Source organism: Lissotriton vulgaris, chromosome 11, assembly GCF_964263255.1.
Source record: "Lissotriton vulgaris chromosome 11, aLisVul1.2, whole genome shotgun sequence".
In the NCBI taxonomy this organism is placed as follows: domain Eukaryota; kingdom Metazoa; phylum Chordata; class Amphibia; order Caudata; family Salamandridae; genus Lissotriton; species Lissotriton vulgaris.
In genome coordinates, this window is record NC_141699.1 from 558,878,078 (window position 1) to 558,892,012 (window position 13,935).

General features: G+C 48.7%; 1 protein-coding gene across 2 annotated transcripts in view; it reads right to left on the reverse strand.

The window, feature by feature from the left end:
- Positions 1-13,935, reverse strand: part of NSD3 (nuclear receptor binding SET domain protein 3) — a 1,769,888-nt gene that overhangs the window by 650,944 nt on the left and 1,105,009 nt on the right. For both annotated transcript variants that reach the window (XM_086943639.1, XM_086943638.1), the window contains exon 14: positions 6,158-6,331. In XM_086943639.1, the coding sequence (XP_086799765.1) occupies positions 6,158-6,331 (174 nt within the window). The remainder of the gene's footprint in view (positions 1-6,157; positions 6,332-13,935) is intronic.

Genomic DNA, 13,935 nt, shown 5'->3' on the forward strand with positions numbered 1-13,935 from the left:
CCAGTATGTTCGTATGTCAGGGGAGTGCCATAGCATGTGCAAGAGGTCTGCCCCAGTCAGGGAGCAGCGTTGATAGGCGGCATTTCTGGTTGTAAAATATCTATTTATTTTGTCGGGCGTGAGATAAGCACGGTGTAAAATGTAGAATTGAATAATTTTAAAGCGGGGGTTGCGCGGAATGTTCGTTGGTCCTGCTAAGATCATTTCCCATTCCTTCTCAGTCCAGTCTCTCCCCCTGTCTGCTGCCCATTTTTCCCGTAGCGGCGTCGTGGACGGTTGCGAGTGTCTGCAGGGCTTGCGCCAAACAGTGTATGATGTGTGAGCCATTGCCCATAACGTGCAGATATTGCATGAAGGTGTGCATCGGTGGTTCCTCCGTCATGTCGCCCCAGGAGGCAGCAAGTGTGCGCAAGAGGGACGCATGCAACAGGAACTGGCCAGCTGGGAGGTCCGTGCCAGCCGCTAGGTCCGCGAAAGTGAGTAGTTCCCCATCCGCATACAGGTCACTCAGCGTGTCAACCCCCGCCTGCGTCCAGCTGGCCAAGCGAGTCTCAGTCAGCGCGCCCGTTGGTCCGGGAGTGCCCAGGAGGGGTAATATCGGGGCGTACGGTGTCGTTGCCCGGGTGAGTCGTAGACATCGCAGAAAGCACTTGCGCGCCACTGCGAGGTGCAATTGGGAGGGGCAGGGGGTCCGGGTTAGCGGATGGAACAGTGTGCATATTTGTGTTTGCGTCCAGGCAGCAGTGTCTGAGGTGGTATCTTCTAGATGGTTGCCGCTCAGCCACCCCGTAACCCATTGCATCTGTGCCGAGAGGTAGTACAGCTCCATGTTGGGAACCGCTAGGCCTCCCGAGTCAGTGGGCATGTACAGCTTGGTCAGCGCCACGCAGGGGCGGCCCGCATTCCAGATGAGGGTACGCAGCAGGATCTCCAGGTCGCAAATTATCTTAGTGGGCACATATGTGGGAATATTGGCGAAATAGTACAGCAGTCTAGGCAGCACTATCATTTTGGTCAATGCTATTCGGCTAGGCACGTTGAGGGGTAGGGTGTTCCAGAAGCCGATTTGCGCTCTAATTGAGGCGATTGTCCACAGGAGGTTCCCCTCCCGGACGTCTATTGGGTCCCGATATATACGTATCCCTAGATATCGGAATGTGGTGGGGTACCATTGTAATCTCCCTCCGCCTAGATGGACGTCGCATTCGGGTGTGTCCGGGCTAAAGGGATAAGCCCCCGATTTGGACCAGTTAACTCGTAGTCCTGACATTTCCTCGAATGTTCGGAAGACGTCAGTGAGGGAGGCAGGGATGTCAGTTATGTCTCTAACTTACAACAATAAGTCGTCTGCATACAGTGACACTGCGTGCAGGCCATCCGCCAGTGGTATCCCCCATTCAGGTCCCTTGGTCCTGAGGATTGTGGCCAGGGGCTCCATTGCCAATGAAAACAGTATAGGTGATAGGGGGCAGCCTTGTCTAGTGCCCCTTCGCACTCAGATGACATCTGAGAGCAGTGGGCCTGTGCGGACTCGGACCGTTGGTTTGTCATATAGTAGGCCCACCATAGCTTCATAGCCTCCCCCTAGCTGGTACTTCTCAAAAACTGCTCTCAGGTACAGCCATTCGACCGAGTCAAAGGCCTTTTCCAGATCTAATATCAGGCATCCTGCTCTGGGCCACTGCTGGACAGCATACTTCTGTATCCGGAAGAGGCGGCGGATATTGTGAGAGGTGTGTCGTGTCGGGACAAAGCCGTTCTGGTCCTGGTGTACCAGTCGGGGTACATAGGGGGCTAGTCTCCCGGCCAACGTGGAGGCTAGCATGTTGTAGTCCGTGTTGAGCAGCGCCAGGGGGCGGTAAGAGCCCGTCCGTGTGCTGTCTTTGTCAGGTTTGAGAATAGAGAGCAGAGTGGCCTCATTTAACGTTGGGGGTAAGGCTGCATCTTCCGTAGCTGCAGCGTACATTTTCAGAAGTTCCGGGACGAGGATATCAGAGCTAGCCTTATAAAATTCGGCTGGTAGCCCGTCTGGGCCCGGGGATTTGCCGTTAGACAAGTTAAATATGGCTTCGCGGACCTCATCAGGTTCGAGCGTGGCTCCCAGCTCGTCCTGCTGCGCAGTGGTTAGCTGCGGCAGCTGCAGAGGGGAGAGGTAGTCAGCAATGTCCGGGTGGGGGTTTGGTAAGCGGGAGCGATATAGTGCTGCATAGTGGGTGGTGAATGCGTCATGGATGTGGCGCTGCATATATAGCAAGCCTCTGCCTTCCACGTGTATTGCTGTCACTGGGGTCGAGCGATTCTCTTGTGATATCAGCCAGGCCAGGAGCTTGCCAGGTCTGTCGCTCAGGGGGTGCGTCCGCGCCGAGTGTGCAGCGTAGTTGATGTTGCGTAGTCGTTCCAGTAGGCGCGCATGTTCCGCTTGCGCCCCCTGTAACGAGTCAGCATCGCCCCCAATAGCATCCTCCTCCCTGTCGAGCAAGTCAGATTCCAGCCTTGTCAGGTCGCCCTCCAGTTGGTGTCTCATGTGTCCCTGTGTCCTCAAACAGTGGCCTCGGATCACTGCCTTGAAAGCGTCCCATTCTACCTGGGGGGAGGACGCCGTGTCTGTGTTGTCCTCAAAGTATTGAGCAGTGCGTGTGAGGAGGGAATCGCGGAAAGCCGCGTCAAGTAGCAGTGCAGGTTGTAGTCGCCAGGTGGGTACGGGAGGGCGCAGGCGTTCCCAAGCTATGGATAGAAAGTGCGGGTTATGGTCTGAGTGCGTGCGGCCCATGTATCGCGTATCTGTTACTAGGGGTAGGAGTTAAGTGGATGCCATGAATCTGTCCAGGCGTACATGTAAGTCGTGAGCGCCTGAATAATAGGAGTAAACCCGTGCCCCAGGGTTGCGTGATATCTAAACATCATAGAGGTCCCACCGTGCAGCCCACTCAAGTAATGCCTTTGTGGCGCCTCGCGTAGGTGCACTAATTGTGGGTGGGGAAGAGCGATCTAGTGTCGTGTCAAGTGTGCAGTTGTAGTCCCCGCCCAGTATCCATGGAGCCGCGTGCCAGGTCGCCATTATTGTGGAGAGGCGCGTCAGGAAGCCCCCCTTATCTGTGTTTGGGGAATATAGGGACACTAGTACTACCTGTTGCCCATCTAGTCTGCCCTGTACGACAACGAACCTGCCCTCCAGGTCTATGGTGGTATCCGTGACTGTCCAGGGAGTTCCAGGACGGACCCATATCAGTGCGCCGCGAGCATATGAGGAGTAGTCCGTGGCATAGAGTTGGCCACGACATCTGCGGTGTAGAGCTTGTACCTCTGCCTTGTTCAGGGGTGATTCCTGGAGCAGTGCTATGGTTATCTTGTGCCGTTTTAGGTATGAATAAATCTGGTAGCGCCTAGCTGGTGTGTGCATTCCCCTGACGTTCCAAGTCCATATTCGTATTTCAGCCATAGCTACCATTCATGCAATTTCCTCCAGCCCCGCGCATGTCAAAACACCACGTGTGGCTCCCCACCAAGCCCAGTGTCTCATCCTCATCGCAAAAAAGCTGCTATCCTTCAGCACAGAGTGGAGTGATCTCCAATAGTGTAAAGGGGTAGGGAAGAAAGGGATAACAAATAGCCTCAACATGGCAACCCAATTGAAAATACCAAAAGGTCGGCTGCACAACATGTCGCCGTCCAAACACTCGAATGAGCTCGTAAACTATACAGTTCTAGGGGGTATCGTGTGACTTATGTGTGTAATAATTGAAAGTACAGTGCAGTCCGTGGGGAGTGCGGCATCCCTCCCGGGTGGGCAAAGAGGCCGTTGCTGTCTGGCAGACGCCCAGTTGGAAGTGTTCTTTCATGTGAGGTGAGACATGGGAGGAGTATCATTTGCACCATGTCCCACAATGCATAGCTGTGGCGAGCGAGCAGGCAATTCGCATTGAGTGATTTGAGGGTCATGCTTCCTCCTGAAAAGATCATATTTCTCCAAGCTGCCTTGCATTTTGATTCCCTGTCAGATGGGACTGTTGGAAAGATACCAGCAGACTGTGCCCCTGAAAAAGAAGCCTCTATAACCTGGTGTTCTGAGGATGGATGGGAAGTCAAGAATGCCGGATCGCCAGATGGTAAATGATAGCTGCAGGCAACGAGGCGATTCACTGCTGCTTATGAGCAGGATTCTTCCATGCTGCTAGCACAGGGCATTGTTGAGCAGGAGAAGTGGCTCAGCTGAAGTCAACAAAGGAAGAAGAATCTCAGTGAGCAAATTTGTTTTCTTATCAGTGTTGGGCAATATTAGGTCTAACACCTCAGCAGCCTTGAGCATCACTTTGTGGAAGGAGACATGGGGGCCTGTGGGATAGTCCTTGGCGAGTTCAGGCAAGGTGTCTAACCCGCTTGGAGAGGACAGTCCTTGAAAATCTAGGAGTTCTTGGGGGGCGGGTTGCCTTAAAGTAGAGCTCCAGAGGGTCTAAATCAGACCTGAAGATCTTATGCAGGCAAGCTCTATAACCTCCTCTTCCAGAATCCTCTGGGCATCTTTACGAAAATTACCTTGTGGCTTGACGCCGGGTTGTGGAGCCAGCAGTGCAGTATCCGATGCCAGAGGAGGTGGTGGAGGAGGAGTTTGCGGAAGTGGTGGTGGAGGCTGTATCAGCGCCATCCATGGCACCCAACCCGCACCATGAATTGAATTGAATTGAAGAGTCAAAGTGGTACGGCATTGGCTCATAAGGAACGGTCCCTGAAAGATATGAAGAGTGGGAAGATTTGCAGCTCTTTGGGCCTAAGGAGGCATTGATGCCTTTGCAGAGAAGGCATACATGGCGTTGAGAAATGCCGTAGGATCTGCACCAAATCCCAGGAAGTCAGGAAGTACCAGGGCTGGCGCCGGAGTCGCCGTTTGAGCCAGGATTGGAGGTCTATCTGAAGCTGGCTCCCCAGTGGTCAGAGCCTATGCACAACAAAACAAATGGCAAGGGGATCCGTAAAATAAATTTGTCCCTCACAGCCTCTGTAAGGCTTAAACCCTAAATTCTTCAGGGGAGACATTGTTGAAGAATTGGTACTGCGTTTTATGAATTTATGAAGAAAGATATCCCACAGAAGAGAAGCTCTGAATCTGCGTAGAAGGAGCTGAAAAAAGAGCCAACATTGGTGCACCAGGGCAGGTGCTATAGGGCCTCGGTGGCATCATCTGATATCACTTTCGGCAACAACTGAGTCCAGCGTCCTCTACTGGTGGCCTCCAAGCTTTGAAGTTTCTGGATCCAGGCTGACGCCTAGGTGTTTTTCTACAGGTGAGAAATCTGCAGTTAAAAGCATCCTTCAGAACACAGCCATCAGGATCAAAGTTACTTCTTCTACTTGCGTATAAACCAGAGTAAGAATTTAGCTGAATCTGCCTATAAAGTGGAACCATTATTACAATAAGTATACCTTTATTAGCATTTCACAAATGTCTGAAAACTGAAGTAAAAAAAACTATACATATTAAAATGAGGTGGTGACAATCCATGGGAATGGTGGTGCATTGATAATTCTAGGCCAATGGCTGATAGAAGGAGTTTTTGGAGAGCAGAAAAGTCTATGTTGAGAGGCTGCTTTGCTAGTTTGGCACTATTAGAAACAGTGGGTGTGGACAGGGGTTTCTTCTACGTAAGCTAACACATATTTAATGATTTGGGTTTATTGTGTTTACTCGTCTGAGAAAAGGGAGAGCTTGTTCCTCACTGATTTGCCTAACTTCAACAATAGTTTAATGGACTGGGGTTTAAAAAAAAAAAAAAAAACTGAAATTAAATAAAAGAAAGCCAAGTGGACAACTAATATATACAATTTCCTAATGTTGAGATATTTTAGCAAAGGGAAAAATTAGTAATGATATATATATAACATAACTTTTGGTACTAAAGACAGAGAATTGCATTATATGAACTATAAATAAAATCAGCCATAGGATGTAAACGTCAACAAACAATGAATAGCTTAACCATTTACCCAGTCATATAGAACTCAATATTGATGGTCAATCATATGGAACAGATTACCATTTACATATACAAATGTGCGTAAATATATCTGAATAATACAAAATTATTTAACAATTAGGGCAACAAAGAAACAAAAAGAGGTAATGTTGTAAGTTTTAAAGTAAATAGATAGTTGGTATACTCACCTCTGGCACAAACGAAACAAAAGCCTACATTTACAGCAGATGAAGAGTGATTGCTTCTTTTGGAATGGTTGCAACAGATTATTAGGTGGGACGACACAAACAAGCTTCCAGCAGCAATGCAGCTATCACCAGAATGATAGGCGGTTGGACACCTCAAGCAACGCATCATACGACCTGTTTCATCATTGTCACAGAAGAAAATAGCAAATTATTGTCAATGAAAAAGTACAGGCAAACAAGATGAAGGTAGATTTGCTTTACAGGATGAAACAGGCTAGCAGCTGAGTAAAGGCAAGGTTAGAGAGAAGTAGAGAATCATTTTAAAACAAATATATTCTCAGAGGTATAGAGAAACTGTTATATTAAGTCCATGTTTTTTCAACAAACAGTAAGCTACAGATGAAAAAGTTACTTCTCTGTGCCAATTATTTTTCAGAATATTTTCTTCATAAATAACAAGCGTGCATCATTTACCCACCCTTAGGTTGGGGTACCTATACATTTAATAAGTAGCAGTAAACTGTTTGAACATGCCTGTATGGCAACATGGTGGTGTATTTGTTGGCGCATTCACTTCACTCTACAGCATCCAAATATCAGCCAAAGAGCGTAATGAACAAGTGTAGAAAGGTGGCTTTCTATGTAGTGTACCAAAATACACTATGCAGAAGTCCAGACAACCCTATTTGGCTTCAGGACTTAAATGAATAATCCCAAGTGCTCTATTTGTGGAAGAGCAGTTTAGGCTTTTCAGAGGGTAGTGTTGAGCATTTGTTGTACACCCACAATCAATAATCGAGAGCCACTAAAGAAGAAATTTGAGACCAATTACGAGATACCAAGATCATCTAATCAGGAAAGTACTTCAGATTATATGGATTTTTACAGGTAAAACAGTAGAAAAATCACAGCTGTCATTTTTTAAGCATGAGCCTTGTGCACTGTAATGTTATCCTATGTGAGAAACATTCACTGCGTAGGTACGCTTACAAACGATTCTCAGGGTTACTCACCTAGACTTAACTTGCTCAAAGGCCAATGTACAAAGAACCAGCAGCAGTTCGGATTTACCTGCCCTGGTGTGTCCGGGTACAAAGGTGCTGGTTGTGATTGTAGCCTCAAAAGCTACCCGTTAAAGTCTATGGGGGAGTACCTGTGGAAAGAAAGGCTGCAAGTGGTAACTTGGGGACAAGTCTGGCAGAACTCAAATAGAGGCTAGTCTCATGAGGGTCTATAGAGCAAAGGGACACTGTTGGTTTACGTAAACCCAGGCTGGAGGGCTTTGGTGCAGAGGTGTTTTGTCCGGCTGGTCTCTGCTGTTAGAAGCTCACTTTGAGTCAGTGACCTAGGGAGGGGAAGGAAACAAGACTGCATGGCCACTCTCAGGAATGGCCTTGGAGATCCCGACGTCCCTCGTTTGCAAGTCGGTGTTGGGGTCGGTGGTGTCCGGACTGGACACACCCCAAACCTTGGTAGTTGCAGGGGCTTAGGTACCCCGAGTTTTGGTGCAGGGAAGGCTTGGCATCTCAGGAATTGGTGAAGTGATGGGGTTGACCTCCTGGACTCTTTGTAACCTCCTCCTTGTGAGTTGCTTCCTTGGAGGACCTGCTAAACAGCAAAACAGTGTCCTGGCCAGATGCAGTTGGTGCCTGTAGATGCAGGGGAGTGGCTCCTTCATCCCAAGTGAGATCTTTGAAGTTGTCAAGATGCTGGACATTCATCCAAGGGATTAGGGAGGTTGTGCAGCTTTTGGACAACTCAGTCTCTGCGATTGTCTAGGGGCAAGCAGCCTGGCAGGGTTTGGAGCCAATCTTTGGTGCAAGTCCTCTGTTCTCAGAATTTAGGGCAGCCATTAAAGGGAGAGTAGGGTAGTAGTCAATAGCCCTGGGGTGACAACACCCCCTATATGACCACTTCCTGCTAGGAGTGAGTATAATCCTGACCCAGAGTTCCCAGTTTTACAAAAAACAAGATGGTGAAATACGTCTTTCGTTATCCACTTCAAGTAGCCCAACTTAGGGGTGGGACTAGCCTGAGAATGAACACGCTTATTGACTAGCTAATTTTGCCCCAGTCTGTCGTGGTGCCAAATGGGCCTTACAGCAGGGGTGGCATCTCCTAGGTCTGGGGAAGCCAGGGTCGCATATCAAAGGCAGAAGAGGCTTTGAAGCCTCAGGCCTTGATATGCTAAATAACTAAGCAAACACAAGGAGATGATGGACGGAGTACTGAAACTTTTCAGACACTCACTCCAGTCATAAATCTGGCTTGAATCCATCACTTTGTCACCCCAGTTCAGACACAGCTATATGCAAATCAGTCTTGAACCTGTGCCTCATGGGAACAGCCAAGCCCGAATTGCCAAGCCATGTCTTCCCTGGACTGGAAACAAGCACCTGGGACCTGTTTTGTGGAAACACCCCTCATCAACCAGGCTAGCTTGAATCCAGTGACAAAGTGAGCAAGGGACCCACGTCTGGGCATACCCTGCCAATTTAGGGCAAACAAAGCAAACACACGGAGATAATGGACAGAGCACTGATACTTTTCAGACACTCATCTCCAGTCACAGATCTGGGTTGCATCCATCACCATCCTTTAGCTCACTTCGCCCCCCCAGTTCACAGCTATATGCAAATTAGTCTTGAACCAGTGCCTCATGGGAACAGTGGAGCCTAAACTGCCAAGCCATGTTTTCCCTGAACGGAAACAAGCATCCTGGGACCGGTTTCGGGGTAACACCCCCCATCAACCAGGCTAGTTTGAATTCAGTGGCAAAGTGAGTAAGGGACCAACGCCATCCCGGTGAAGGAGGTGTAACACCTTCTGCGAGAGCAGGCATTGTTTCTGACCTCAGAGGAAGCGGGCTCTCACCTACAGGGGGTCAGAAACTCCTCTGTGGTGGGAGGCTTGGTGATGCCAGTCAGCCAGCACACTAGAGGACTAGTAGGCTTTCAGGGGCACCTCAAATGTACCCTATGGGTGCATGTCCTAATAAATCTAGTACTGGCAATACTACAGATTTATTAAGACCGGGTGTTTGATACCAGACATCATTAGCTTCAGTGAAACAATCATGTACCTGGTTAACTCGTAATGACCAGTGCCCAGTACATGTCCTTAAGATGGCTTCCCTCTTCACTAGCAATATCTAGTAATGGAACTAGAAATCACAGGAGCATACCTGCTCATGCATATGTCATTACATATAATATACTCTGTTGGAGGGCTAGAAGACCTGCTGTAGGGGTGACATACATATATTGAATGCAGTGTTCATGGCCATGGCATACAGGAAGTGTGCCATGTCATGATTTTATTAGCATGAGAATGGGACCCCCTCTATTATTACTGCAATGGTCGGGGAAAGAGAGGAAAAGCAAAGCACTATCAAAAAATATATTCCCCCTTGACCTCTATAACTTTAACGGTACATATCCAACACTTTAGTTTTTGTATTTTAATACATGAGGGCAAACATCAAGAAAAGTTTTTTGGGAGCTTTATAATTTTTATTATTTTTTTCATTAGTTGTATTTCTTAGTACAAAAGTTTTTTCCATTTATCAATTTATCACATCAGTTAATATATTTTTTCAAAAAAAACACATAGTATAAAACACATCATATTATAATACCATCAGTAAAAAACTATTTCATGCAGGGAAAACAATATACAAAACAATCAACATTCTCACAAGTACATACACCCCTTTCTTATCATGCATACTACATTCATTCTTGATTCTGCGTCTGAGGGATCGCAGATGGAAGTGCAAATTAGTACGCAAGGTCCTTGCGTACTAATTTGCACTTCCATCTGCGATCCCTCAGACGCAGAATCAAGAATGAATGTAGTATGCATGATAAGAAAGGGGTGTATGTACTTGTGAGAATGTTGATTGTTTTGTATATTGTTTTCCCTGCATGAAATAGTTTTTTACTGATGGTATTATAATATGATGTGTTTTATACTATGTGTTTTTTTTGAAAAAATATATTAACTGATGTGATAAATTGATAAATGGAAAAAACTTTTGTACTAAGAAATACAACTAATGAAAAAAATAATAAAAATTATAAAGCTCCAAAAAAACTTTTCTTGATGTTTGCCCTCATGTATTAAAATACAAAAACTAAAGTGTTGGATATGTACCGTTAAAGTTATAGAGGTCAAGGGGGAATATATTTTTTGACCATGTCATGATTTTAAAATGATACGCACAATTTCATGCAGCTTGCAATGGCAGGCTGCAGGTTGTTTTTGTGAAGGTTCCTAAGGGTGGCATAACACATGCTGCAGGTCAACAGATTGACAGCTCTGTTTTGGGGTTCAGTCGGTGAAGGCGCTACTCTTCCTTAGAGGGATGTGGCAGTGTAAAAAGTAGGCACGAGGATGTACTGGCCTACATAAAAAGAAGTAACTACTTTTAGTAAAAAGGAAGCTGTAGTGTGAAGAACAAGCTTATCTGGGTAGATGTTTGGGTATAGAGGCCTGGATGACAACGCCTGAAGCTCACTGACCACCCTGTGCAGATGTTACTGCAACCTGGAAGGCTGTCTTGATAGGAAGGAAACTGAGAGGACAGCTGTTCAAGGGCTCAAAGGGAGAGCATACCAAGAATGTCAGGACTAAATTACTGTCCTACTGAGGTATGATGAAGGTTGAAGGAAACCTATGTTGCAAACCTTTTGAAGAACCTATGCACAATGGGGAATTTGATGAAGAATAATGGCTGGTCAAGCAACAGCAGAATGGCTGAGATAGCTGAGAGGTAGCCTTTTAAGGAGTCCGAGCAGAGTCGTGCTGGTCAAGGGAATAGATAAAAAGAAGGACCTGAGAAAGGGGAGTAGAAATAGGGTCAACCTATTTCTCTGCACACCATGGCGCAAACTTGCCCTAATGGCAGGCGTATTCCGTTTTGGTGGAGGGACGTCTGGTTGCCAAGATAAGCTTGCAGACTTTGGGCGGAAGGTCGAAAGCTGTCAACTGTCGCCACTCAATCTCCACACATGAAGGCGGAGTGTTGAAAGGTTCGGGTGGAGAATCCACCCCTGCTGCTTTGATAGAAGATCCTCACAAAGGGGCAGCCAGATCGGAGGACCAATGGTCCTGCTCAACAGTTCGAGCTATCAAACACTACGAGCCTAGTCTGGAGACCGGATCTTATGGAGAACTCTGGGCAGGAATGGTATCGCCGAAATGCACACAGGATGCCTGAGCTCCACTTGAGAAGAAAAGTGTCTCACAGCAAGTGCCGCCATGGAAACTCCAACATTCAGAAATGCTGACCTTGCTCGTTCTTGGTGGTAGCGAACAGATCTAATCAAGGCTCTTCAACTGCTGTAAGAGACCTTGCAGCACCTACGCTAAGCATTTTCGGCTGAGTTTGTCCGCCATGGTGTGCAAAAAGCCAGCCAGTTGTTGAACCACCAGGGATATGCCCTGACATTCCAGCCATATCCAGAGACACAGGGCCTCTTGACAAAGGGTCCACAACCCCACCTCAAGCTGTTTTTTTTTTTTTTGAAAACCTTTATTGTGCACAAAGACAGTACAAATACGGGCCTACAACCATCCGGCCGGCCACGATCTCTCATGTAGCACAAGTGCATGCAATACAGCGCTTAGGTAATGCGGCACGGCAATGATACGGTGCAAGAACAGACTGGAGAGCGCCGCCATACCCAGGCACAGGAGCAATGTAGGTTAATTTTAAAATTTTCTTTGTGCGAATATTAAAGTCAGGTCATGCTACTCCGTACTTGAACAACGAAAAAGGAAACAAGCAAGGTCCATGTAGGTGGGACTTGACAAGAGACTTCAATTTCTGGCAGAGCAATACACAACATGCAAGTCCCGACCGGAGGATGGCCACATAATAGTCAATCCACAAGAAGCTGTCTCAACAACCCACCTGCATTTGCGCCGCCACCCATCCCCCAGCATACCTAACACGGGCCTAAGAAAAAGGGAAAAATCATAAAAGAGCAAAGAAAGGCACCATAGAAAAAAACCCGAACTAATATTTAACCCCCCACCCTACACACATGCAGAGGCTACGGCCTACCCCCCCCCCTAGCAGAGTGTCTGTCGCCCCATAAACCCGAAATATAGTGAGAGAAGAGAAGAAAGGAAGAAGAGAAAGCAAAAGTGAAAGTAAAATGAAGAATATAATCCAATGACATAGGGAATAGGAACAGAGAACCCGTCCCTGAACGCCCCTAAGAAAAGATCCGGGAGGAGGGTCAGTTAAACATATGCACGAACTCCGCCGGCCCAGTAAGCATTCCCCACCCCAATAGCAACATCAGATAGAGCAACAGTAAGCAATCAGTTGGGGAGAGAGTCTATGCACAATCAGCGATTAAACAAGCCAAGTTCGAAGTCCACCCTACCTCCACCCACCCGCCCGGGTGTAAAACAAAGAAAGTCCCCTATCCCTGGCCAGACCTGGGACTCAGTCTCTCACCCCCTCCGCTCGTTAGTCCGGTGTAGTGCAGGAGAACAAAGGAAAATGGCCGCTCGGGGGAGGGGGGAGGTGCACTGCCGAGGGAAGAATGGCGTCCGGTCCCAGGAAAGGAATCCACCTCGGTCCCGGTCCTCTCTGGCATGGTCCAGCCGTTGAAGTCCCAAATCAGAGCAATCCGAATCCAAGGCGAGCATGCTGGTGATGAAGCAGGAGGGCAAAACACTGGTAGCCAGATCCACGACCTCTCGAGTAGCTGCACACAGTCAAGCATGGAGCAAGGGGGAAACACTGTTTCGGTGATTGTTTCAATAAGTGGCAACAGTCCACTACCAGCCCCAGCGATGGTTACAGTTTCATCCACTGCGTCCCCTCGAGACAATGTTGCGGTGTCAGGCTGCACCACCTCCCGTCCGGATTGTTGTAGAAGGCAATGCCCCTGCTCCAAGCTGGAGGCTTGGGCACAGGCATCGAGTTGTGCCCCCAGCGCACTACAGCTGCTCCTCATCTCCCATTGTAACTCCCTCAGGGCTGCCACAACGTCTGCAAGGGTGAATGCAGGCGATAGAGACCCCATTTTCGCAGTCCCGTGGGGAGGAGGTGCTCCGATCCCTTTCGCGCCGGGGAGCTTGCTGCTTTGTAGGAAGGCTGCGTAGAATGTCCTTCAGTGGCAAGCCGTCTGCCCCACCATCTTGACTTCTGCCCAGCGCGGTAAACAGGGGGAGGCAGCGGGTCTCGATCAGGCGGCTATCAACAACCCCCAGGCTAGCAATGATCCACCCGTCTCAATGGATCTCCCGAGGGCCGACAAGCGTATGAGGAAGCACACAGATCCGGGTAGGGTGCGCCGTCGCAAGCCAGCGGGACTCGCGGAACGGAGCAAAAGTATGGCGGCCAAGAACAAAGGACTCGCTGGCAAGGCGCCACAGCCGTCCGTCACCAGGCAGTCCAGGGAGTATACAGCGGACCCCGTCGGCAGGCAGTGCGTTGGTCGTGTTCCACCAAGGAAGCGCCGTCAAGTCGCACCACCCCCGCTGCAGTCCAACTGCGGGAGGGGGCGCGAGGGCATCGGGGCGCTACGGAGCTAGCTGGGTCTCGGGCCAGGGCGCGTCTGTCCACAGCGTCGGAACCCGGGCGGGTGGAGAGGCCGGCGGAACACCGGCAACAGCAGCTCCGTCACCCGCACCTTTCTGAACAAAAACTGGGTAGCCGGGCAAGCAGGATCGTGGTGCGGGATTCCGGGGCCGGCGGAGCCGAAGGCTGCACGTCCGCTCAGGTCGCCATCTTGGCTCCTCCCACCTCAAGCTGT